General features: G+C 56.8%; 1 protein-coding gene and 1 long non-coding RNA gene across 2 annotated transcripts; both read right to left on the bottom strand.

Annotated features, from left to right (window-relative positions):
* Positions 1–5,960: 5,960 nt before the first annotated feature.
* On the bottom strand, positions 5,961–22,777 carry RND2 (Rho family GTPase 2). The gene is made up of 5 exons (XM_083809095.1): positions 22,607–22,777; positions 22,424–22,511; positions 10,195–10,304; positions 7,680–7,814; positions 5,961–7,401 (listed from the first exon to the last, which is right to left on the bottom strand). Exons 1-5 carry the CDS (start codon positions 22,706–22,708, stop codon positions 7,153–7,155), a joined length of 684 nt encoding a protein of 227 aa, XP_083665221.1. The 5' UTR covers positions 22,709–22,777; the 3' UTR covers positions 5,961–7,152.
* LOC310885580 lies at positions 11,239–22,413 on the bottom strand. Its single transcript, XR_014574858.1, has 2 exons — positions 13,989–22,413; positions 11,239–13,580 (listed from the first exon to the last, which is right to left on the bottom strand). It is a non-coding gene; the product is annotated as an uncharacterized lncRNA (long non-coding RNA).
* Positions 22,778–26,284: the final 3,507 nt, after the last annotated feature.

Raw genomic sequence — 26,284 nt, 5'->3', positions numbered from 1 at the left:
CTCAGTTTTATACAGAAAAATTAAAATTCAACCCAGGTTTGTCTGGAATTCAGATGGCAATGATTGAGATATTTGTGAACTGATAGGCACCCTACCGCAGTTTGAGTTTCTAAGAAAATCAGTATCGCCCAGTTTTGCAATTAAAATCTCTTGCGGTTGCTCTGACCTCTTCAGTAGCCCCTTTGGTGTTTTGTTTTTTTTTTTTTTTTTTTTTTGCGTTCTTCCAGTTCTTTTGGGGCCCATGTGGGAAGAGGTGGTTGGTAAAGGGAACATGAAGAATCTCGTGTTGATGGAGAGGGCTGGAGTTAGATAAAATACAAGGCTAAAGCCTAAAGAGAGCTGCAAGCTTCTTAGTGGTTTGTGGAGTTCTAGGAGCTTCTCTCTCTCGAATAAGAAAGAAAACTTTCCTTCCTGTTTTCAGTTTGCTTGGGAAGTAGAAATTCCCTGGGAACACACAGATATGCTTTTCTTGTGACCTTTCCAGCTTCTGCACCAAACAAGAAGCCTGTGCAGGTGATGGGCAGCTTTATCAACGCTTTGGGGATCTCTTCATGGTCAGCAGGGTCTAAACGAGCAGAATTTAGGCTCAGAAAGAAAGACAGATGCTTGTGGCCTGGATGCAGCAGCCACTTCTGCTGATCACCCTGCTGCTAGCGTGCAGCAGCAGCTCCTGTGCCGTATCGGGGATGCAAATCCACGAAACCCTGCCCAAACGCAGAGAGAAGAGACCCCCCGCTCCGTGCCGGGGGCAGGCACAGCTCTGGGAAGCGGCTCTGCAGCCTGTCCCTCTTCCCTGGGTGACACCAGGGCTGCAGCAAGAATGCCCATTTCTCCGGGCTAATTAGCTACGGCAGCCTGGGCTCAGCGGCTGCAGACAAAGCGCTGTTGTGAACGAGCCCAGCGCACACAAATGCGCTTTTCTCAGCGTGTGAGATAACTCAGCAGCCTCTCAAAGCCAGAGCCGAGTGCCCCTCCCTGGCTGGAACCCCTTTATCGGCACCAAGGGATACTGGGGGGGGGGCAGAGCAGCTCCGTGCTGGCGGCTTTCCCACTAGGCTTGGCATCGCTTGGTTCACCATTTATTTACCTGGCGTTTATTCGCCATTTATTTACGTGGTTTTGCACCATGAGACGGGAGAAGCAACCCCCCCCCCCCCTTCCTGGAGATGTGCAGCCGCTTTTTCATTTCTCAGCTCGTGCTGAAACTCCCCTCCTTTGCCTCTCCCTCGCGTGGGGGTGTTAGCATCAGCCCTGCTCCGACAGCCCTAAGAGCAAGGCAACGGATCCGTCCCTGCTCTGATGCAGAAGGGGACTCATTAGAGGAGAACATTCAGCCACCGAGCAGGAGCAGACCCTCAGGGTTCAGTTAAAGCCGCCTAAAACGGCTCCAGCTATATGTACATCCATAACAGAGGACTGCTCGTGGGGAGAGCACCTGTTGCCACGTGTGCAGAAGCAGACAGTCATTTATTTACCAGCTTGGGGCCGTGCAAATCCCAGTGATCGATACTAGAGCTCAGTAACACAAGGTGACGGTGCATAATGAGGAGCCAGGGATCCAATTACCTCTCAGGTGTTCCTAATAACTGGATATTAATCGTCGTGGGACATTTGTTGGTGAAGATACCCTCTCTTTTCCTATAAGCAGGGTCTCACCCTAGCGGACCTCACTGGCCTTACCGTGACGTGCCCATTCCCTGTGGTAAGATCCCGATGAGACGAGTAAAGAGAGAGTTAAGTCCTCCGGGTACACCCGCCTCCTTCCCCAGATGCTGCAGCTCCTGCTCACCCTTCCCCATCCTACCGCACCGCTTTTCCAGGCAGGACACCTGCACTGGCAGCGCTGCTCATTCATTTTCCTGCAGGCTCTAATTAGAGGCCTCGTGTCCCCCATCGCTCGCTGGCTCCGGCTGTCAGGCGGCGGTTCCACTCCTCCCAGCTGCTCGGCTCCGTTTTTTGGGGCTGGCCCATCCGCAGCCCCCCAGGAACGTGCCCGGCTGCTGCCAGCTCTGGGGGCAGCACCTCCGGCTCCTCTGCCCCCCCAAAGCTGCACCCCACGGGCCACATCGCTCAGGTCTGAGATGATTTCTCCTGCTGCTCCGTGTGCTCAGCACCTATTGAATTGGCCGGTGCTTTTTTAGAAGAAGCGCAGCGCTCGGCGCTCCAGTCCTTAGGCGGTGAGTGCCGCTCGCATCCTGTGCACGGGCATATTGTTGCCTTTTGTTTATTCCCAAATTGCCTGCCATTAACTCCAGCAGCTTTCTTGGAGCTGTTCCCATGCTAAAAAGGAAAAAAATATAAAAAAAAATAAAAAACAAAAACACTTTCATCATCTATTTTTCCATCTACTGCCATATATATAAAAGAGAAATCTCCCTGACTGTTCACGGGCAGGCTGCTGGCTGGGTTTGGTGGAGTAGGGACCCAACCGTGGCTTTATCTGGTCTCTTCTGGGTCTGCAGATCTCCTTTCCTCCTTTCACTTTATTTTTTCTTTCTTATTCTTTTTTCCCCTCTTCTCTGCTCCTTTTGAATTTGCTTCCTGTTTTATCTTGTTTATTCCTCTTTAGAGATGGAGAGAGAGGGAGAGGGGCTCCTTTGAAAACTCTGCTTAAATGAGCCACTGTGGGAGGCCAACCAGCCTTTATAGCCCTGCGAGCCGGTGGAGAAGCGACTGCCAGAATATTAAGCTGCGTGCTGAATGGGGACCGCACGGCGCAGCCCTCGTGGTCCTCTTAGGAGGGGACCAGGAGGGGACGGGGGCACTCAGCTGCCCAGAATCGATCCCGCTCTGAAGTCAGAAGCCCACCCTTTCAAAGATGACTTCAAACACTTGATGTCTGGGTCGTGCGAGAGCGCGGCAGATGCGTGTTTTGGGTTCAGCTCAGCCGTGGCAGCAGCTACGTTTTGGTTTTCATTAGATTGCAGCAGGCTGTGCTTTTCCACGTCTAGCTCAGCTCTGGCAAGATCTGCAGCCGAGCTCTGGTCCTGTTCACTCTGGCAGAATGCACATTTCTTGGCTGCTACACGTTTTTTTCATTTCAGTCTTTTTTTGGCTGTTCTAGAAGCAGCTGGGCACAGAACGCTTTCATTCCAATATCATTATTTTCATACCGCTGGCTTCCAGCTAGTTAGAGCTACGCCGAGGAGAGCAGGGAGACAGCAACGGCATCTCCTTTCGGTACAGAATATAAACCCAAAAAAACAGAACCAGAAGCTTTCAGCAAAAGGTCCTGCCCCCTTCGTGTAGCCCCAAACCAGGCGCTGCAGCTTCAGCTGGGCGCTGAGCGTGTCTGAGAGCCGTCACCTGGATGAGCCTCGTGGAAAGCAGAGGGAAAACCCCGAGGTTTGTGTCCTCCTTCCCTCGCTTTGGAGGATGTTGTGGGGTTGGGCGCCGTTGGGTCCCCAAAATCCTTCGTGTGACTTTCTGTATCTGTACTGGTGACAAGAAGGTTTTATGAGCACTTCCAACCACTGGCACTCTGGTCGAAGGCACAGATTTTCACTGTGCGCTCGGTGAAAGGAGGCAAGGGAGAGAAGTCAAGTTTTGGATCCTTCGTTGAAGGCACTGCTTGACTGCTGGCTCAGCTCCAGGCTTAGGGACAGGAGGCACAGGGCGGCTGCCCAGCGCTGGGTGCTCTGCCCCCGCCAGCCGAGACCCCCTGGGTTTGGGAGCCCATCCTGGGGTGCGACCTCAGCCTCCAACCAACAGCCCGTCCACGTGCTAAAGCATCGCAGGAGTCGTGCCGCAGATCACCTGGGAATAAATCTCCCTCTCCGATCCCCGTATGGACAGCCAGAGGTTTAACTTGCCCACCCAACCCTCGCAGCGCTCTAGAAACAAGGTGCCTGCAGTCAGCAGCAGCAGGGTGGGAGTTAAGCGGCTCAGGCTCCCAGAAAAAAGCCCCCAAAACGCTCCCTTGCCTGATGCTCTGCTGCCGCTGGCATTTCTCCTCCCGCTTTTCGGCCCTGCCTGCCCGTGGTGACCCCACCACGCTCGGTGCATCTCCAGCTCGCCTGGGGAGCCCATCCTGAACGCCGCTCTGCTTTTGGTCCTGTGCCCTGACCCCAGCCCCAGCATGGGACACGGCAACTGGAGCCAGCTGCTGGGATCTCTCACCACCCGGATCGGTCCCGTGGTGCCCTCAGCTCCCTCCCAGTGGGGCCAGCGGGCAGCCCTGGGGACACACGGCAGCTGGCCGGGTGTGGGACGGGGCCACTCGTGCCCCAGAGCAGCCCCAATATCCGTGCTGCCTGCTCTCTTCCCGTAGCCTCCAGCAGGAACGAAGGAAGCCCTTGTCCCACACCACGATGCTCCAAGCAGACCATGGCAAATGCCCCAAGCATTTCGAGATCCCTTGGGTATCGTGCAGAGTAGTGAATGCACTGGCACAGCTCCATCCTCCTGGAAACCACCTCCTTTAGGGGTCAGCAACCCCAAATACCTTTGGCTGCCCTGGGTTCTGCATCTGAGCCACCTGCAGCAGCAGCGACGCTCACGTGCCTGCAAGAAAGGAGCCTGCTGATGGGAAGTGAGGATGTAGGGGCTTAACCCTGTGGGTTTTAACGTCTGTGCTTCACCCCGTCCAAGGATCCCACTCAGCTACTTGATGATAAATGGTCTTGGAGGCTGCTTCACTTGCCTTAGTCTCTGGAGGGGCTTTGGCTGCCATTAATTCTGACGGGTTCTTGCAGAGCTGCTGCTGGGACGTGTCTTTACACTGCCATGATCCACCCCCGAGGGCCTTTTGAGCAGCAAGAGCCTGGGAAGTTCAACGCAGAAAGAAAATTGCCTTCAGCAGCAGGTGAAGCAGAGCTGTGGCTGCAGCAGAACAAACAGGCAGGGCCACCAGGGCTGAGCTGGGTTCCCACACCAGTGGGACCACCAGCAACATGGCAGAGCGCTGTGGTCAGATGCGGAGCCACCAGGCAACAGCAGGACAGGCAGGGCAAGTGGCTGGTGTGAGCATCCTGCCATGCTGATGTCCTGATGTCCTTCTGTCCTGCCATCCTGCCCTCCTTCCATCCTCAGTTTCCCAGCTCGGGTGCAACGACCGCTGCGCACTGCCGGAGATTTGCTTATAGGGTGAGCTAGCAAGTTAATACAGAGCCACCGGGAGCTTAAACTCATCCGCGGAGCAGAAACCGCATTTGTAGAGACTGCCAGATTAAATTCAAAAGCGGTCTGAGCCCAAAAGGTGCTAGATGATAGGAAAGGGGAGACGTGCTTGCAAAACACAGCTGTGCTTACATGGAGAGAGGGAAGACAGCAATTATAACACATGAGAACGATGAGGACAAACGTGTGCAGGTAAAGGACTTGGTGGCGACTCTTGTGAGCCATCGATTGCTACTGATGGAGCAGGGGCATGGTTTTGGTCACTGATGGTGGTTACAAAGCCTCTCGGGACACTGCAGAGCAAGAGAAAGGGATGGTGGTGCTGGGGGCTGTTCCTGGCGTAGCGCCTTGCTCCCTTCCTTCCCTTTTCCTGCACCCCGCACCCAGCACAAGAGCATTCAGTCACCACTTGAGCTTTTCTCGTGCTGGTAACTCAGCCTCTCCGGTTTCCCAAACAGCCTCCGTGGTGCAGCTGAAGGCCGAGCCCTGGGTGGGAGAAGAGACACAAACTATTAAGCCAAAAGCCGCCTTCACTTGCAGCTCATGACACAGCGAGGATGGGGGCATCTCCCGTCAGCTCAGACTGGTGCATCAGGCACAGACAAGCTGCAGATGCTGCCTGGTACCGGAGGATTCAGGACGGAGCGAGAGGTTGTTCGAGGCAGGTGTTTTCGCTCCCAAACGACTACATGCAGCTAAGGCCTCTGCATTTCCCGCTCAAGTGTGCACGAGTGTATTTCAAGAGCTGGAGAGAGCCATGGGGATACAAACAGAAGATAGGCAGGAAGGCATTTGGAGAGGATAACTATTTGACTGTTAAAAACGAACAGAGTCAAGCACTGTGCATTTTCCAACGACGTTTATTTGTTTTCTGTAGCCCACTGACACAGCTGGAACTGGCAATGGAGCAGATTTTTTTTTTATTTTTATTTTTTTCCATAAAGTGTCTATGTGACATTAGGTCAAGGCTAACACTGTAGTCAAAGGCATTTAGAGAGGGCAGCAGCAGAAGCAATGAGAGGTGTTGGCAGCAGCAGGCTGTACGGGAGGGGCAGGGGGCACCTGCCCTCCTGCTGCCACGGCGGGGCCGGGGTGCAGGGACGCATACAGTCCTTTTGGGTACCTGTAGCAGACAAACACAGCACCATGCAACACAATCTGCAGCTGGAAACGGGCGGGGGAACAGGACATGGGCTGTTATTGCAGTCTGCTTTTGGGGAAGCCACGTGCCTGGCGGCGCGCCTGCCCGCGGCAGGGAGCAGCCCGATGAGGAACCAGGCTGGCAGCAGCCGGGCCACCAGCTCCCGAGCGGCATTTGCTTGCTGAAGGGAACCACGATTCGCAGGATGCATCTACGGGGACAGACCCTGCAGCCAGATCCACGCCGCTGCAGTTTGACGGGAGTTCAAGTATCCAAAGCACCATGAGAAGAGATGCCTACCTACATTCTCCGCAGGAGGGGGCCTGCCGTGGTGCCTCACCAGGTTAAGGAGCCTCCCCCAGCCCTGCACCTTCCTTGGGGGCTCCCCGTCCAGCCCAGCTGCAGGCAGCACCAGCTCAAACACCACTTCTTCTAAAGGCAGATGGGAAGAGGACCGTCTCCTGATCCCCCTGCTGCTCACGGTTCCCCCCTCCCAGCCTCCAGCCCAGGTCCCACCGAGCCCCCCACCCCGCGCCGTCCGTGTATCATCACCCGGAGGCTGGGCCGTGGGGACGGGAGGGCGGCACGCACGCAGCATCGCTCCCTTTTGCTCTGTTCCACCCAACCGCGGACCTCGCAGCACCCGAACGCTCCTCTGCCAAGTGGTTCCTTTACCCCAAGCAATCAGCACAGTGGCAGCCGACCCAGGGGTCTCCGCGGTGGGGGGTGCCTCCCGCACCCCGGTTTGCAGCTGGGACCTTTGCTCGGCCCTACAGAGACCGAGAAAGGCTTCGGAAAGGCAGGCTGGCTCCCGCAGCCAGCGCCGTGCCCTGGTCTTGGCCGCTTACTGTACAAAATGGACAACACACACACGTTATTTACAGCCCTGTTTTTCACATGATGGAGCAGCTCTTGGCTCGGTCTTTCCTGATCTCCGTGTCGTTCAGTAAGTCCGTCCTGCCGGGCATCTGTGACGCCCGCTTCAGTCCCCGCTTGGAGTTGGAGCGCTTCAAGTTCTTGTGCACCCTGTTGACGGAGGCGAGCGTGGTCACGTGGAAGACGTCCCGCACGCTGTTCTCCGACACCTTGGAGGAGCACTCGGCGTACGCCACCGCCCCGATCTGCCGCGCCAGCGCGCTGCCCTGCAGCCCGGAGAGGCGGGGAGGAACAGAAGGGGGGGGTTAAGGACGTCAGCATGCTGCGAGGAGCATCCTCCGTTCCCTCCCGGAGCCCCCTCTCCAGGACCGTCACCTGCTTGGCACAGCCAAGGCGCAGCTCCGGAGCCCGTGTCCCCACAGCAGTCCCCAAAACCCACAGTGGGTCCTTTGCTGCTGAGCCTCCTTGTCCTAGGAGGTCCCCAGGGAACGTCCCCACCACCACCCGCAGAGCCCTGCAGGGATGGGAGGCCGCCGAAACCCACCTGCTCGTGCGTGACGGGGATGAGGCGCTGCTTGGAAAGCTCCCGCAGCGTGTTCAGGTCCGTCCGCATGTCCAGCTTGCAGCCCACCAGCACGATCTTGGCGTTGGGGCAGAACTCCTGGGTCTCCCCTTGCCACTGCAGCGGAGACAAGAGAGAGAAGGCGCTCGGCTGTACGAGAGGCTCCGCTTAGTGCTGACAGCCCGCAGAGGAGCCGAGGTTGGAATGACAAAGGCAGGGGCTCAGCTCGATGCTCCCAAAGCCCTTCGGATGCCCTGCACAGCTCCTGGGGTCCCACCAGTTGGGGTTCACCAGGGCTGCCCCCTGTAGCCACCCCAATGCTTGCTGGAGCTGTGCACGGCTTTTCCGTACTGGGGTCACAGCTGTTCAGAGGCTAATTAGCTCATCAGGGCACCTTAATGACTGCCCCAGGCAAGGATGGGAACATCAGGGTGCCTCTCAGCTATCTTTGTGCTCACTTGCTGCAAACCCGCTGCATCCAAGCTGCAGTCCCCTGCGCTGAGCCACTGGAGACCCCTCCTGGGTAGGAATATGGAAAAATAACGACTGCACGGCCTGGTGCACAGGTCTGGGACTCCGCGGGTCACCTTGGGGGACCTCCTGAGTCCCAGTCAGCGGGGAGCTGCCTGCACAGCACGCTCGTTATTTGTTCTTGGGAGCCACATGTTAAGGACGTTAAGACACTCAGAGCACAGCTCCAGCCAGGGGAATAAACGATTGAAGCGAGGGAAGGAGAAGGCCAGGGCAAACATCCACTTCCTTCACGTTGATGGTACCTTTTAGAGCTCCAGCAGCAGGCAGATGTCAAATAGAGACCGTCACCAGCTGAAGATGTCACTTGGAAGTAGCAATGCCTGCCACGCTGCCTGACCGCTGGGCAAATACCCGAAGCAATTAGAAGGGGAAGAAAACCCAACCCACAGGCAAGCACCCAGAACCCGCTGGGGAAAGGAAGGGCCAAGAAGGACAGGTTTCGCTCAAGCAATATCAGACCAAAGCAACTGTAAAATGATAAAAAATGATGTTTTCCACCAGGAGACAGGCTCCAGTCTTTCCCACAGCCCCCTTCCCTGCTGGGGACATTGTCTGCCAGGAATGCCACGTGTCCCCACTGCCCCAGCAGCATGCCCCAAAAGAGCCGCATGAAAAGGATGCTGCGGTTCATTCGGAGCAGGAATTCAAACACCCTAATTCACCCGAAGGATGAAAATCCCTGCAGAAATGGGGCTGTAGGGTCTGTTCTCAGCCGGCTGTCTGTAACGGGGTCCCTAGGCTATGGACAGAGCCGTGACCCTCTTCTCACACGACTGACTCCGTGCCGAGGTTTGCTGCACCACCCGGCCGTGTCAGAGCAGAGGTGCCCCCCCGTGAAAACCCGCTTTGTGTGAAACGAGATGCTGTTTGCTCCCGGGTGGCTCCTTCCCTTCGACCGTACAAGCTGTACAGGCAAGCCAGGCAGCAGAAGGGCAGCAATAATAAAAATTTCCCCTGCTGAACCAGCACGTTTGCCCACGGCTTGAATAGGGAGTGTTATTCTCCTTATTCGCCTGATAACAGCAGCTAAAACCCGTTTCAACTTCATGGTGCCTTAGGAATTCACCTCGCCTCCATAGGCTGTGAGCCTGCACCAAAGGAAACAAGGCATCTGCTCAGAGACACTTAAGAAATCCCCTGTGATTCAGGGCTTAATTTAAGTCACCATATCAAAAATGCATTGCTAACAGTGCTGGGAGCAGCTGCGAGGCTGCGCGGGGAAGACCTTGCAGCGAGCAGAGCAGGCTCGCACGAGGAGCGTGCAGAGCCGTCGATAAAGCCCCAGCCCCGCTAATTACTGGTGGGCTTGCATCTCATTAGGGGACGGGCGATTTGCCTGTGCTCTCATCCTGCTGGCTCCCAAGTCGAGCAGCGAAAGCTTCCAGCCCCGTGAAAGGCTCCTGCCCCCGAGCTGGGTGCCTTGGGCGAGCCACCCCAAGGGTCCTTTCCCCTTGGCCCCAGGTCCCCAGAGCCACCTCCACCAGCAGCTGAGTAGGAGGCCAAGGCTCCAGCACAACCTGAAGTTCGGTGCCACAGCTCGTCGTTCCCGTTGGCGAGCTGCAGGGAACCGATTGCTGCCTTTTTTTTGGGCGGGCAGAGGCCGAACTGAGGGGACAGCCAGCAAAACCAGCTCCCTGCTGGCACCAGGGGCCACTTCCCACTCCCAGCACGCGGACTGGTGGCGAGGGATGCGCGCCGCTCCCCAGGGGCTTCACGAGGAACAGAACCGATGCCCTACATCTCTCCCTGCCCCCATATTGGCATGTGTGCACGCACGCAGACCCCACAAGTGCTCTGCCATGGGCTGCATCGCTCACGGGGCTCCTTGCAGAGGGAAATCCCTCGCTTTGTGCTACAGCCCACGGGCAGCAGCCACAGGAGAACTCCAGCCAAGGGAGCTTTTTGCCCTGGCGGCAAAAGCCCGGGGCTCCATCCCAGCAGCCCGGACCCAGCGGGCACTCACCTTCTTGAGCACGCTGTCCAGGGTCTCGGGGCGGCTGATGTCAAAGCAGATGAGCACCGCGTCCGAGTCCGGGTACGCCAAGGGCCGGACGTTGTCGTAGTAGGCTGAGCCTGCGGAGAGAAGAGCGGTGAGCAGCGAGTGCCATCCACGGGCTGCTCGGTGCGAGGAAAATCGCAGTAATTTTCTTCAGACAGGACCTTCTGGGAAGCCGTTTGATTAGCGATTGCAATAGCGGGCGTCCTGCAAGCAGGAGCGCCCAGTAAAAGTTTATCCTAACCTTATATCCCCTAGTACCCGACATCTGATTTCTCCCGTTTCCTCACTGAGTACCACAGGCTCACAGCCTACTCGACGCCCTTCTGTACCATACACCTACACCTTTATTTGACCAACCGTTAATTTCTCCTTTTCCTTTTTTTTTTCCCTTCTCTTGTGCCTAGAGGGCCCGTGATTTTTGTTTTTACTGATTTCACACTTCTCATCCTGTTTTTCTTAGCTATCCTCCTTATTTTGGGACAGCGGGACCTTCCCCTTACCTGCTTAACATACTCCCCACTGCTATGCCGCTGTCACGCCTGCACAATCACTTCTGAATATGCAAGGTCAGTGGGGTTCTCCACTGCAAAAACACCTTCTATTGCAAAACCACAACTTTGTTTCTCACACCGGCGGGGCAGGAGAGGAGCCCCAGTGCTCCCCGCAGGTCCCTTAGGACCGGGGCCGTCGGCACGTGTGAGCATCTGGCAAGCAAGAGAAAGGAAAGGGAGCTTGGAAGGGCTGCGGTGCCACAGAGCAGCACATGCCTCCCTCTGCCGCTTGCACACCGATCCCGTCGCTTGTCATGCAGTTGCTGTTCTAGGAACGGCAGGAAGGTGTAGCTGAGAGAAGGCAGGCCACGAGGAAGGCTGCTGCTATTTTTTTATCCTCTCTCGATGTCTTTATACAGGGGAGCTTGCTCACAGAGACTGCGAGAGTTTAAGACAGGTAAAAAAAAAAAACAAACTGCCTTTTGCTCTGGATTTATGCTGGAAAATATCAGGCAGATTCTTTTTTTTTTTTTTTTTGTGCACAAAAGATGTGTCAGGATTTGGTGAACAAGCTGTAAATTGAAGGGGATGATTCTGTATTCTGCAGGATTTCTCAGTGAGCAGGCAGAGAGCCCGGGCTGAATCCTGCGCAGCGCTGCCATGCACACACACACACACGCACGCACCTTCAATGTGAATTTCAGGCATTAAAGCCTTTGTCCCGTAATGTTTTTATCTGAAGCGCATTCTGTGCGTGATTGTAAATGCCTCACTAAACAGTAATGGAGCAATCAGCTCATCGCTGCTTAAAAACACTCTCTCGGTTTTATATTTGGCTTTACAATGGCTCAAACTTCCTGCAGGGATGAGAAACAGCTGCTTATTTATGAAAAGGGGAAGCAGAGACACCGGGCTCCTTGTTGGATCGGCCTCCTCGGAAACAGGCTGGGGGCACCGGAGGCGTTTCCTGCCCCAGCCCCACGGGAAGGATCCGGCCCCGCGCTTCCCAGCCCGGCGCAGGGTGCAGCACCCAGCCCGCGTCCCACGGCCCCGTGCTGGAGGTCAGCACCTGAAGAACCACGAGCGATGGTGGCTGATGTCGCCGGGACGATGGGAATCTGCTGGGGGTGGCATCAGAGGAGGACGGGTGGATTCCCTGCTGGTCCCTGTGCCGAGCTCATAGCAGGATGCTGGGGAGAGCCACCAGCGGCACCTCCGCGGTGCACGGCCCCGGCACCATCCTGCCATGCCCATGCAGAGCAGGCACCCAGCACTCAGCGTGTGTTGGGATTCACAGCAAAGCCAGCTGCGGGGACATCCAGCTGCAGGGACATCCAGCTGCACCCAGCCGTGCTGCTGCAGCAGGGGCGCCTGCACCCCTGGCGCCCATCAGCGGGAGAAGCCACAGCTTGGCTCCTTGTCCCTGCAAAGTCACTGGGAAGAGAAGCAGCAGGATCCAGCACAGCAGAAACAGGCTGTGACCTCTGCAGAGCCCGGCCCTCTTCCTCGAGGGAAAGTCACGCTCCGTGCACGGGGACGAGCCAGCGCCTGCGGTGCCTTGGCCAGAGCAGGGATGGAGGATGCAGGCTAGGGCAGGGGGGGCCCTGGAGACCTCTGACCTTGCTTCAGGCTCAGGATGCTTCAGCTCGTGACGGGCAGAGCTGGCACCCGTGAGCCGCCCCATCCCGTGGGCGAGGTGACCCCGCGCCCAGCGAAGCAGCGGCTGCTTTCCGAGGCAGGACCGAGCTCCCCTTCAGACCGAGCCTGCAGTCTCCTTAACAGTGCACATTTGCCGGGTGGGATGCGAGATCCAGCACGCATCTGCATGCTCAGATCTGCTGGACCCTTTATCGGAGCCATGCCCTTTCCCCATGCACTCCGGGGTATCTGCCCCAGGCTCTGCCCCTGCCCCAGGCGGGAGGGAAGCGTTCCCACGCGCATCCTCTCCCTGCAGCTCCTCCGCTTTACATAAACACTGCAGATAAATCCGCCCCCCTCCCAGCCCAGGAATGCTCCTTTTGTAGAGGTGGTTTTGGCTCCTTTCAGCGCAGACATTGCTACGGCAAACTGTATCGTAGCAACCTGCTGCTTCCTTCGGCACGTCACCGGCTCGCAGAGCCTGCAGTGCCTGGAGCACGGCCCCTCTCTGGTCCCCACTTGTCCCACGAGCCCCAGACCAGTGCCAGGACACGCAGGGCCATCACCCAGCAGCTGCTGGAACAAAAACCAAACCCTCTTGGTTGGTGCTGGCAGGAGGAGGGGAGGGAAGAGCTGCCCCGGTTCGAGAGCATCGTTTTCTTAATGAGCTCAAAATCGCCTCCCTGTGCTTTAACTTTCTGCTCCCAGCTCTGGGGTGCAGGAACGGCCCCAGATCCATCGCTGGTAGCTCAACCCAGCTCTGAGAGCTGAAAAACACCAGTGCTCATGGCCCTTCCCCACCCCAGGAGACCGATGCTCAGCGTGGTCAGTGTGTCCAGCACTGCTGGGAAGCTGCTGAGCTCCAGAATCCCACCGCCCTCAGCTTTCTTTGGAGATGTCTCTGCTGAATCAGGGAATTCTCGTTGGTCGATTATTTTTCTAGCTCTTGCATCTATTACTTTGTCATCAAGCACAACAATTAAAAACACAACCCAACACAAAAGCCTCAGTTCCCACAACTCCAGGTGTCTGGCTTCATCGATTCCGAGCACTCAATGCCTTTCAGCTCTTCCAGCAAGACACCCTAGAGCCCCGCAGTCTGGCACCTCCGAACACACAGGCACCCAAGGCTCGTGTGCCTGAAGATCCAGCCTTCCTGCGCTGCATGAGTCATTCTCCCACTTGGCACCCAGGTTTGCAAGAAACAGGACCTATGTGCATCTGTTCGTGATTAAAGAGAGAAAACTGGAGCGAGCCAGACACCAAAAAGAGCTTAAAAATAAAATCCACACGGTTGTTGTCTGAAATTCAGAGGCGGGTACAGCCACGAATAGCTCCTCTTTCTTATCAGCTGGCAGCCCCTCCGAGTGCCTGGCACTGGGACCCGGGGACGCTGCTCTCGGGCAGAGGACTGAAATTTGCTGTTTCATCTATACCAACCCGGCGTTAATCTTCATTTGTTCCTTATTAGCTGTTCCGAGAGATAATGAGCCTCCCCACACAGGCACCCCCCCAGCCCACAATAGCACGCTGCAAACCAGGAGAGCAAACCCGCAAGGAGCCCCCCGCCAGCTCGGGCTGAGCACGCCAGGGCGCTGCCAAGGCCAAATTTTTCAGCATCTCACTTGCCTCAGAGGGCTCGCTCCCCGTGCCGCCCGCAGTGCCAAGAATGTCCCTTGCAGAAGGAAGCAGAAATCCTGCCCGGCTTTCTGGAGTCCCTGAAACAAACCCTGGTTCAGCCAAAGCTTTATCCACAGGAACCCAGCAGCTTCTGCAGGGCTTTCTGGCTGGGAATTCGCATCTCCACGTGGCTTGTGTTGCAGGGAAATTTATCTGGGTGACTGCTTGCTGCAGGCAGGGGCTGTGCACGCAGGGGCATGGCTCCGAGCCCCCTTCCCACCTCCTCAGGCTGGGCAGGGTGGGACCGGGGCAGCTCCCGACCCATCCCCACAGGCACTCCCCATGGGAGTTCCCCCAGGCACGTTAATATTACATGAGGTGAATTTGATGGCTTCCACGAATAGTTGCTCCTCTGCCAGGGCAGATGACGATGAAGGTGTTAATAATAATAATAATATATTTTATTTATACCACACCTTTAAGACTGAAGAGGTACGTCTGCGCCATTCCCACAGGAGGAACAACCCCACTGCAGCGGGTGCAGGAAGCTGTGATGGGGACTGCAGCGGGTGGGCAGCGGTGCCCCTCACCCCTGCCCCTTGCCCAGCCCCTCCAGGGAGGCTGAGCTGGGGGGGGGGGACATCCCTGGGCTCCCCACCCCGTGTGCAGGCGCGCATCTGCATGAGAAAGGCGCATGTCCCACGGAACAGCCCTGCTATTGTCTCCTCCCGGGGGCAAAGCATAAAAATGCTGGATTGAAAACCTGACAGTGAATGGGAGAGACAGAAGTGGCAGCTGTCCCAGACACCCTGGGCAAGGAAAGAGCCCAGTCCCCATGGTGAGCCTGCAAAAATCCCAGCTGCTTCTCCGAGACACCCGGGATGCTTCAGAGCTGCCATTTCCTCTGCAGATGCAACGAGAGGGCACGGAGTCACCCAAAAATATTTCCCCACTGCTGGAAAAGGGGAAATAAGCCCAGGGAAACAATGGCAGAGTTTGCAGTAGAGGGGAAAAGAGGAATTCAGCCTCAGGGAACTCTTGAAAGCAGCAGTTAAACAGCCCCAAGGGTCATGCCCCATCCCTTTATCCTCCTGGGGACAGACTATGAAAGAAATTGTTATTCCATGGTCACTCAGCTCAGCCTGGCCCTACAAAAGCCCAGCCAGTGCCGCTGGGAACCAGGCGGGTCACGGGCTCGGCGCAGGAGCTCCCCGGAGGAGGACGGGACACCCATTTGGGATGACGCAGCTTCAGGAGGTGACCGAGTCAGAACACAGATCCTATGCAGGGCAGCCAGATCCCAAAACCCCCTCCTCAGCCACCACAGACCCCCCCCAGGCCCCTCCAACAAGGGGTTTCTTGAGGACCACCACTCGCTTCCAAGGACCCATGAGCACAGCGAGCTCTGCAGGCTCAACTCTCGCCTTGAACATCTCGGCGCCTTCGCAAGGGCAGCATTCAAAGAGCAGTGGCTCCACGTGCCAGCTGCACAACTGGCCAGAACGTGCAAACGTCCTTCTCGTTCCCCGCATCGTTAGTGCTGATGGGCTTTATAAACGGGCGGCCAGGAAATTAGCTGCTGCAGCACTAGGTGCACACCGAGGAGACAATATCCAAACCGTGGCGAGTTCAGAGGCCAGCTTCATCCTCCCAGGGTGAAACCAGACCCTGTCCCATGTGAGCAAGCCAGCAACTGGTCCTGTTTGGGGCCTGGTTCTGTTTGGGGCCTGGTTCTGTTTGGGGCCTGGTTCTGTTTGGGGCCTCGTTCTGTTTGGGGCCTGGTCCTGTTTGGGGCCTGGTCCTGTTTGGGGCCTGGTTCTGTTTGGGGCCTGGTTCTGTTTGGGGCCTGGTTCTGTTTGGGGCCTCGTTCTATTTGGGGCCTGGTCCTGTTTGGGGCCTGGCCCTGTTTGGGGCCTGGCCCTGTTTGGGGCCTGGCCCTGTTTGGGGCCTGGCAAGCTGCACCGCCGCTCCTGAGCACCCCACAGGTCCCTGCGAGCAGGGCTTACAGCCTGAGGGTTCCTGCCCCTGCCTGACCACAGGAAGGGGAGAGGAATGCCGACCCCCCTGACACAAACCCCACGTTTCTGACACTAACGCAGTGCTTGTTAGAGCCCGACCCAGCCCAGCGACAAGGGGAAGAGGCAGGAATTAAAGCCATGGTGACAAACTCCGAGACACAACGGCGGCGCTGACAGCACGGTGGTCTGAAGCCAGGACCCAACAACCTGGGGGTCACAGATCCAAAGGCAGAAGTAATTAGTGACATTAGAGACTGAAGGGAGCGCGAGGCCGAGTGAAACAGAGTCAAACACCCGCAACCGTGCCAGCCTCCCCTGCGCAGCGAAGCTGTGACGTGCCAGGCTGATGAAGTGTCCTGGCCAGCACCAAGGTCTCTTGTGTTGCAGCAGCAGCACAGCAAGGCAAAGCCAGCGGTGGTTTCTCTCCCGGAGGGGCCATTTCCATCACATCCAAAGAGCTTTCAGCAGTGCAGCCCCTTCAGAAGCCCCTCCAAGGGAGGGCTGTGCCACAACAAGGGATTCTGCCCTCCTCACGGGCAAGGGTTCAGAAAGGATTTGCCCTTTGCCAGAGGAACGAAGCCCTGCCTGCCAGAGGGGAGGTGGCCAAAAGGGGAGATGGGGCATCCTACCCAAGCTGGAGGGGGACAAAAAGCAGCAGAGGGAGCCCCACAGTGCAGGTCTCTGAGGGACACGGATCAGACAGCACGGCCATCACCCCAGGACTCTGATGGAAGCTTTCCTGATGGCTGCACCGCGATGTTTCTTTGCTCGTGCAATGCGACCGCAAACCCCTTAAGTCCAGGAGAGGAGGAAACGGTTCCATGACATGGAGCAAGCAATCGTCTGGAAAGTGCATGACTGCAACAGCAGCTAACCAGCTTGGACAATTAACCTCTGCACCTCGTTCTTGTGATGCGCACACACACACACAAAAAAACAACAGTAGATTGCTAAGCAGCCCAGCTGGCGTTTCTTCAGGATGGATGTGGTCAGGATGAAGGGAACGGTGTTTGGAAGGGCTGAGGTGACATTTCTGGGCCCCTCTGCAGACCCTCACACCGGTGATCTGGAAGCAGCGGTGGAGGCTCGCTGTTGAAGTCCTCGGTGGCCTCTCCAGGGCAGCACCACCAAGTCCTGGGACGGGAGCACAGCCCCAGTGCCCAGCCCTGCCTCCACACAAGGCTGCTGGGGATCATGCTGGAAATCAGCAGCCAACATGAGAGGCAAACGGGAACCAGAAGTTCCTTCTTGGCCCTTTCGCCACGTCACAAGGGTGGCTGGCATTGCCACAGGCTGCCTGTAACCCCTTCTACAGGATACAACAAGGACTAGGAGTGGCAACTGATTCCCACAGCCCAGCCACCACATGCTTTGGGGAACGCAGCCGAGGGTTGAGCGAGCACAATTATCTTTATGCAATGCTGCACATTTCCAGTTTGCTGTGCACAAGCAGCAGATCCCTCCCCGGCTGCTCGTCTACCAGATAAGGATTCTCCCCACAGGGAAGGCTGGGCCTGTACACTTGTGACGTTTAATCGGGTGTTGATCTTATCTTCGGGATCTGGGGCAGGAGGAAAGCTGCGCCCAGGTCCCCACCGCAGGCACAGGGCCGGGGGCACAGCACCGACCGGCTCCTCCGGTGCTCTCCCTGCCACGAAGTGTCCCCAGCAGCCTCCCCGAGGCACAGTGAGGGGCACCCGGGTGCCAGGTGGGTGACAGCTATCGGAAAGGCAAGCCACCATGTGCCAAGGACAGGGCAAGAGTCCCTCCTCCGGGGATCTTCTGCAAATTGGTTTATGTGACCACCTGGCTAAGGAGCTGCTGCTTGATGGGTGTTAAAACAGCCCCAGGATCCCCCCAGGACCCCAAAAGGGTCTGGGGGACAAGGGATGGATGCTGCCTCGCTGCAGGGAGACACGGGAGCAGCAGCCTTAATCTCTGTGCCACGCAGCACCGCAGCACCCACACCATGCCCAGCCCGGCCCAACGGTCCCCCAGGGACTCTCGTGTCTTGTCCTGTCCTGTCATGTCCTGTCCCATCATGTCACGTCTCCTCAGCTCCAGCCTCCACCCACTCCGGCGTAAGCATTTCTGCTGCCGTTTCTGCTGCAACTCTTTCAACTTCTGTCCGACTGGTTCCTGACCTGCCTGAGAATGTGACCCAGCTGCACATATTTTTAGGCTTAACTATGTCTTTGTGCTGAGGCAGAAGACAAGTATGCCGGTTTGAGGCTCCCAGCCTCAACGGGGAGCATGGGAGGAACTATTTCGGTAGGGAAAGGGCAGCTCCACATTTTTCTCTGCCTCAGAGTGCCCGTGGCATTGAACTCTTCCCAAGGCCGAGTTTGCTCTTGCACTTGGGAAGAGGCAGCCATGGCAATCCCGGAGCCGCACGCTGGGAATCCGGTCCCAGCATCCACGGAGATGCCATTGCTGAAGTCAGCCCCTTTCAGCTCTCTAATCTCATCAACATTCCTGGGTAGTTCCCCTAACGAAGGGGCTGTTATCGGAGCCTGGCGGTTCCCACACAGCCCTACCAAGGCAGACTGTTTGCTGAGTGCAGGCAAAGAGGGAGGCGGGGAGGGATTAGCGACTCCCCGTGTTATTCTTGTCTTGAAAGCGCATCTGCTTAAGAGACAAGTCCCAGCGAAAGACTGGCAGCCGTGCGAGTCCCCTGCTGTGAGCTGCAGCACGGAGTGGGCAGAGAGGCACTGCTGAACCGGGGCAGGTTGAGGTGAATGGCAGTGCTCAGAGGGGAGAAAAGCCCTCTCCAGCAGCTTTGGAAGACGGCAATGAGCACACGCACAGCGCCAGCCCCGTAAGCCACTGGCACAGACACCTCTGCTCTGCGCCAGGTCCTGCACCAGCAAAAGGTGCACCATGCAAAAAAAAATAAATAATGGCGCATCAGCAAAAGGTGCATCATGCAGAAAAATGAATAACGGTGCATTAGCAAAAAGTGCACCAAGGGAAAAATTAAATAAAGGTGCACCAGCGAAAGGTGCTGCTCACACGGGGAATTAGCTGGTGCATCGCTGAGAAGCCAGCCTGCCCGTCCTGCACCTCGCGGTGACCGCATGCACTCCCCGCTGCCAAAGCACAGCAATGCAGCCCGCCCGCTCTGTGCAAAGCATTATCCGTGGTCACAAACCCAGCCGTGCCCCCACCAGCTGCCTGCACAGGCTGGAAGCTCTTCCTTGCAAGGTGCCAGGCAGCGGCACCCAGCGTCCAGCAGGCACCCGGCCCCCTGGGAGCAGCGCTCCCCAGCCGGCAGGCATCTGGTCGGACTGGTGCTTCCCCACACCTCCACGAGAGCCATGCAGAGAAGTTGTTTCTCTGGCAAGTGCTTTTGGGTCAACAGAAAAGAATTTGCCAGAACGGGGATATGCGGGGCAGCGAAGCACCGCATCCTCTGCGTGGCCGATGAGAGGAGCCCATCAGAGCCCAAACCCCGTCTCCTCCACACCCCGCTCTCGCACACCGAGATGTCAAATTGCTTTTTAACTGAGGCTTTAGGTAATGGCAGGGAGAGCGGGCTTTCAGGGGGAAGGGAGGGATGGGACATCCCCACCGCACCGGAAAATGGCACTTGGAGCAATTGCACTCTCCCCCTGGGCCTGGAGGTGGGACTGACTTCCAGAGGGAGAAATCCAAAGTGCAAACAGCACCTGCAGGGGAAGGCTGAGGGGTCAGGCTCATGCTCAGCTCACTTTTCTCCCTGACAGGCACCTGGATGCGAGGCACTTCAGTGGGCACGGAGAGCCTGCACTTGCCCTCTCTGAGCAGGGCATCCTTATCAAGGAGTCCCAGTGCTGGGAAGTCTCCAGAGTCACCCTCCGGCCTTGGAAAAACTAATCAATGGGCAAATGGTTCCAAGACACTTAGAGGAAATCCAGGGTCCCGATACTACGTGGGAGCCATTTGGTTCCCCATCACTCCTACCCTCCCCATGGCAATGTTTCTCTAACTAGGTTTCCTGCCCCCCTGCCATCTGCTAACGCCACAGGAGGGGCAAATTCAGGCTGCATTTCCCAACACCAGCCAGTACTACACATCCTGGGAGGAGACAACATCCCAGTTTGTGTGGAGTACTAAGAGGACCCGGGAGCAGCACGGCAGTTTTCCAGGGCACCTGCCCTTGCCCCCATGCCCGTGCCTGGGCGATGCTCAGCTCATCCCGTGCAGCTTCCAGAGCCGCTAACCGCTGCCACGGAGGCTGCAGAGGCAAGGAATCAACACTCAGCTCCCCTGTCCAGATCTGCCTGCTGATTTCTGGAGACCTGCAGTTCCAATTGCTTATCTAAGAGGTGGCAAGTGTTTGAGATGTAAAGGGTGATCCTGACAGAAGGAGGGGAGCGGATTCCCAGCGCCTCCCTTCCCGCTCCTGCTGGGGTGGAATTTAGCACAAACAATAAGCCCCTGGCCGCGAAGCTGCTAAAAAGAGACAGCAGGTAGCACGGAGACAAGGGAAAGCGCACCCCAGCGCCTGTCATCCCGCACGAGGAGGGCAGTTAAGCTGTGCAGAATCCCTTCGGCTCAGCTGGTTCAATTTGCTATTGCACAAAAACTTCTTTTACCAAAAAGCTTCTGTTTACAAGCGTCTCTGAAGGGTGGAAATTCAGCAGCAGACTGCAGTCTGCAGCTAAAAATGTCAGTCTGATTATTGGAGAAAATTGTTGTGCACTGCTTTGCAGGACTGATTATTGAAGAACCAGTTCCTGTGTATTTCAAATTAAAGCTGCAAAAGAAGGGAATTGATCTAGAAAACTATCTACTGAGCTCTATCCACAGCGAAGCTGTTAAAAAGGGCTTACATTTTCCATGAGGGGAAGAGAGAAAGAACCATAGTCCGTGTCCTCCTGGCTATAGAGATCAACACCAAACTCATATCTTTTGTTGAAAAGGGTAAAAATGAATGCACAACACCATCAGATGCTGATACACAGCTTTAAAGCCATTTTATCGTGTCCTTTCCTTTTAAGATTTGTAAGATCGAAGCCAAATATTCCGGAGAATTCCTAAAAAACACACAATGCCTCAAGCGTGCTTCCGTACTCTCCAAAGGTGAAGTTTCTCACGTGGAAGGCAGGCGCTCGGAGCAGAGCAGCCCAGCGTCGAACAAAGATACCCCACCCAGTCCCTTCCCAGCAGCGCCAGAAGCCCCCAGTTTGGAACCCCCCTGGGATGTCCCAGCCCCGGGGTTGTGCACAGATGCACCCCGGTCACTCCCGCTGTGCTGGGAGTCGGATGCTCGGGGTCGGAGCAGGACAGCATCGTGGGTATCGCACCTGAGGGGCTTGACGCAGACACGCCAGCCCAGCAGGATCCATCCAGCAGGCAACGACCGCACAGCCACCATCCTGAGCTCCACACGCAGCACCCTGCCAAGCTCTGGGAGCCGGGGCTCATCCTCTGCTCCAGCACCCCGAGCCGCCCCGAGAGGCAGCATCGCCACGGCTCGCAGCACAGGAGGCAAAGCAAAAGATCCCTTTTTGTCTCGGGGCATAAAAGCAGCAAAAGTGAGGTCTCCCGGGTCAGGAAGCCTCCAGAGCTGACTCAATAAACACATTTTACGTGATAGAGCTAGTCCAAGCCTCAGCAAAGCCACTGCTCTAGGTAGACCTCTGCTGATCCTACAGCTGTAATTTGACGGATGCAAAATTATAGCGAGGAATTTGAGCGTACACGAGCAAAGAAAGTCGGAGGTCAGGCTTTAATTTACTGTTGCTCTTGAGCACCGAGAAGACTTCATTTGTTATAAAGACTCCACAAATTATGGGGAAAGAGCATCAGCAAGCCTGCGACGCATGCACGCTGGCAGAGCCCGGCACTGAGCCGCGCCGTGTGTACACAGCACTCCGAGGAGGTTGCCAGAGGTAAATTAAAAGGCCAATATTTTTATTAGCTCCGCACCAAGCAGTTCACGCCTCCCCAGAAAGGCAGCGTGAAGTTTGGGAAGGGTCTCGGAGGGCTGGGACAGCCGTGCCCAGGGCTCCCCGCGGCATCGCAGCTGCGGATGCAGAAGAAGAGGCAAAGCCAAAACAAGGGGAGAAAAACAAAAGCGGCCCAGAAGCTCCGTTGGGGAGCGAGTGATGAAAGGCCGGCGCGTTCCCGCAGCACATTCCTCTCCGAGGCGAGGTCTCCCCTCTCGGCTGCACCTCGCTTGGCTTCCCCATTCCTTCCCACCCCAAAAACTGGTTTCGCTGCTGCTCACCGGTGGCCCTACACAACCGCTGCCGGGGATGCACGGATGCGAACCCAACCCCGAAACATCCCCGGGGAGGGGGGGGGGGGCTGCACCAGCACGGAGCAGGGGGACAGAGGACCCCCAAAAAACCCTTCACAAGGACCCGGCGGCATCACCCCATAACCGGAGACCCCCCCCCCCCACACACACACACTCCCCCGGGGGTGGGGGCAGCCCACCTGAGGTGTCCCACATGTTGAGCTCGGTGCGCTGCTTGTCGATCTCGAAGCTGGCCGTGTAGTTCTCGAAAACGGTGGGCACGTAGCTCTAGGGGGGGGGAGAAGGGAGGGTGAGCCGAGCCGAGCCGAGCCGTGCCGAGCCCCGGCACCCCCCCCAAGCCCCCCCCAAGCCCCCCGGCGCACCTCGGGGTAGCAATCCTTGGCGAAGACGTGCAGCAGCGCCGTCTTGCCGCACTGCGTGTCCCCCACCACCACGATCTTGCAACGCGCCAGGTGGCCCTCCATCGTGCGGGGTGGCCCCCCCCCGCGGCCGCTCCGCCGCTTTACCGGCACCGGCCCCGCCGTGGCCGCGCCCCCCGGGTCCGACGGCACCAACCGGAGCCGGAGCTGGGCAGGGCCCGAGCTGGCACCGCCGCCCCCCCCCGGCCGCCTCCCGTCGGTGCCGGCCCCCCCCCCCCCCCCCATGCTCCGCCGGGTCCTGGCCGGGATGCGGCTACCCCGGGATGCAGCGTGGGAACCGGCCCCGGTGTCGTCCCCCCCCCCCCCCCGGAGAGGTGCCTCCCTCCGGGGCTGCCGGTGGGACCCCCCCCCCTCCCGGGACCCCGGGACCCCCCCCCCCGAGGTTCCTCTGAGCCCCCTCCCTGCCGCTGCGCAGCTCCCCCCCCGCCTTCCCCAGCCAAAAACCAAAAAATTAAAATAAAAAATAAATAAAAATAAAAAATAAATAAAAATAAAAAATAAATAAAAATAAAAAATAAATAAAAATAAAAAATAAATAAAAATAAAAAAAATAAATAAAAATAAAAATAATAAATTAAAATAAAAATTTAAAAAGGGGGCTCCCCATAAGGGGTGGTGGGCTCGGAGGGGGGGGGGGGGGACATATCCTGCACCAAGCTGGTGCTGGACGCCACGAGCCTTGCCCATCATGCTGCCGAGCAGCGAGGGGTGGGCATCGCTTCAGCCCGGGGGGGGTTCCAAGCACCGCCGACAGCCCCTTGCACCGATAATGCCTGTTTTTTGGGGGGAATTTCAGCAAAAATGGGAGCCCCCCGGCACGTCAGCCGGCTCTGCATGAGTCTTAAGGCTGCCGGGACGGGAGGCTGGGGGTCCGTCCAGCCTGCCTGCAAAGCAGGCGGTCAGTCCCCGTTCCTCCCCGGGTACGGCCAGTCCATCTATAAAGTGCAGGCAGTGTTTTGAATTAGCGGAACGATCGAAAAAAAAAAAAAAAAGGTTCCTTCCCTGCGAATATTTCGCTGGCCGTACTGCAGGAAGATTTACCACAATGGCAAAGTTGCATTTGTCAGAGACGAGCCGTCTGTCACAAAACGCAGTAAAAATAGAGACAATGAAGACAAAGCAAGTCTGGAGAAGTGGAAATTAAAATGTTTTGGCAGCCAAACCGGATTTATTAAAGGACTGAGGGGGCAGTTTGTTTTTGCGGAAATCGCAGTCATTTTTCATGTACAAATAGCGATGCTGTGTGCAAAGTGGGGATGAGCACAGGAGGGGGAAGTGGTATGGGGCCTCGTGCCATGCAGGTACCCTGTGCTTCCGAGCACTGCTCTGCTCTCTGCTGGGCTGCCAGGCCCAGGGAAACGTCAGCGTGGGTCGCTGTGTGCTTTGGAGAGCTGCTGCCTGCGCCCCTTCGCAGGTCTGCGCCTTGGGGCGCACCCCCAGGACAGGGGCCAAGAGCAGAGCGGGGCTGGAGATGGGGTCTTAGCGGGGTCGGTGGGTCCCCCCCCCCCCCCCCGTATCATCCCATCCCAGAGCGAGCTGGGTGAGTCCGTCCTGGACCCGGGCTCGCTCGGTTCAGCTCCCCACGGTGCTGCCTCCTGCAGGATTGCTCGCCCTCCCTTCCTCATCCTGCAGCACCTCGGTGCCTCCGAGCCCTCGGCGCTGTGATGGATGACTGTCACATGCGTGCTTCCTTCCACCCTCCCCAGGGAGAGGAGACCGTGCGGGTCTGTGTCACGGTTTCTAAGCCCTGTAGAGGTGTTTGGGTTTTTTTTTTTGGGTTGGTTGGGGTTTTTTTTGGTCTTTGTGTGTGTGCGTGCGTGGTGCTCAGCTTTTACCTGGAGGAATGGAAATAAAAAGTTCACCGTGCTTGTGACCGCAGGTGGAGTGCTCATGGCCTCCCGTGTAGTCCCCAGGCCGATACCCTTTCATCTCAAAGCTTTTCACCGCATTTCTCAGTAGGAATTCATTTTTTTCATCACAGATTACTGTGGCCCTGCTTCAGAGGAACCAGAAAACTTCCCCTGCCCTGAATATTCGGACTTTTGCAAACCCCCAGCCACATTTGCCTTCCCCTGGGGAGGGCAAACAGCTGAGAGCGCCTTTTGCTCGGAGCCCCTTGGGGCAGGGTCCCTGCTGTCCCATTTGGTGCCATGCACCTTTTGGCAGGAAACGCTTGCAAAATATCTGTTAGGGCAACCTCCAGTGCCGGTGTCAGCTTTCAGAGCGGGCTACGGAGAGAGAGACGTGCTGTGACTGTCACCACGGCTGGGGAGGCGACAGATGGCTCCGACACATTTGCTCCTGAAAATGCTCCTCCAGTGGCCGCATCCTGCCTTGCTGCTCCGCGCTCTCGGAGGGGGGTGGATGGCTGTTCCGAATTAAATCGATCGCGTTGTGTCCGTGTTGTTTCCTGGACGAGGAAACCTGTGACCTCCTCAGGACCAGGACTGGAAAAGGGCGCTGGGAGAAGCCATCCTTCCCCCGCAGCCTGTGACAGCTCGTCCCTGTGCCTGCACAGAGCCTCAGAACCTGGCGTTACGCAGCTCTCCAAACTCTGCCCCTGATTCGAGCCGTGGGGAAGCAGGTGAATGGAACGAGCGAGGAATCCCCCGTACGCTGCCACACGGCCGTGACCCCTGGAGGATGCACGCACGTACCTGAGAGGTGCATGAGTGTCACCGCTGAGGGCACAGGCAGAGCTCGTGCCCGTCACATTATTCATCAACACTTTCTCTGTATTTTTATGGGGTTTCATAAATAACCACTGCTGTGCCATTCTTATGCCGCGCCGCCTTATTTCCACGGTGGAATTTTCCCTGGTGAGGCTCTAAACCGGGACAGAAACAAGGGACACGCTTGAGCTTTAATTTCTCATGAGCTCTATTCTTAAGTGTCTTTTTGGTCCTGTGAAATACATGAAAGAACGAGGAACTTGCCGGGCAAAACTGCAGCTTACCGCTACCTGTTAGCGCTCGGCAGCTAAATCAGTCGGTCCTGAGTGGTGTGTTACCGGATGGCTTCCCCTAAAAGATGAAGAGGTGGAGAAGCAAAGAGTTTGAACACACACAGCAAAAGATACAAATCAACAGCAATTAGAGAGGTTAAGAGAAAGAAAAAAAAAAAAAAAAGTGCCAGCCAAATCCCCTTTCATGTGTCCAGCCTGTTTACGTTCTGTGCTAGAATAATGCTGATCTGACTCGCGGCTGGCATTAATGAAGTTTGCACCTCTGGGTGAGCAATTTAATTTATCTCAGCAAGCCAAAGCTCATTATAACAGTCCATAAATGCTATCAGATGAAAGCAGCATCCTTCAGCTATCTCAGGGATTAAAGCGAGGAGCCATCCAACTGACAAGGCTGCCGCTGGAGAGACTGCAGTCGGAGCATGTGTGGTGCAGTCGGAGGAGACACAATACCTCAATTACCGCTGCGATTTTTTTTTTTCTGGATCGAGGAAGTGACCTGGAGCCCCCCGCACGCCCCCCTGGACGTGAGCAGCCCCGTTCGCAGCGAGGTGAGGCGTGCTGGCCAAGGAATCGCCCGCTGATGGGTGCGCAGTGTGCCGGAGGCTCGAAGCCTGTCATTTTTAGGACTGTATTCGGCAGTGAGGTATCGGAAGGTT

The sequence above is a fragment of the Anser anser genome (genome assembly GCF_964211835.1).
Source record: "Anser anser genome assembly, chromosome: 23".
Classification (NCBI taxonomy): domain Eukaryota; kingdom Metazoa; phylum Chordata; class Aves; order Anseriformes; family Anatidae; genus Anser; species Anser anser.
This window is presented reverse-complemented; position numbering and strand designations above follow the sequence as displayed.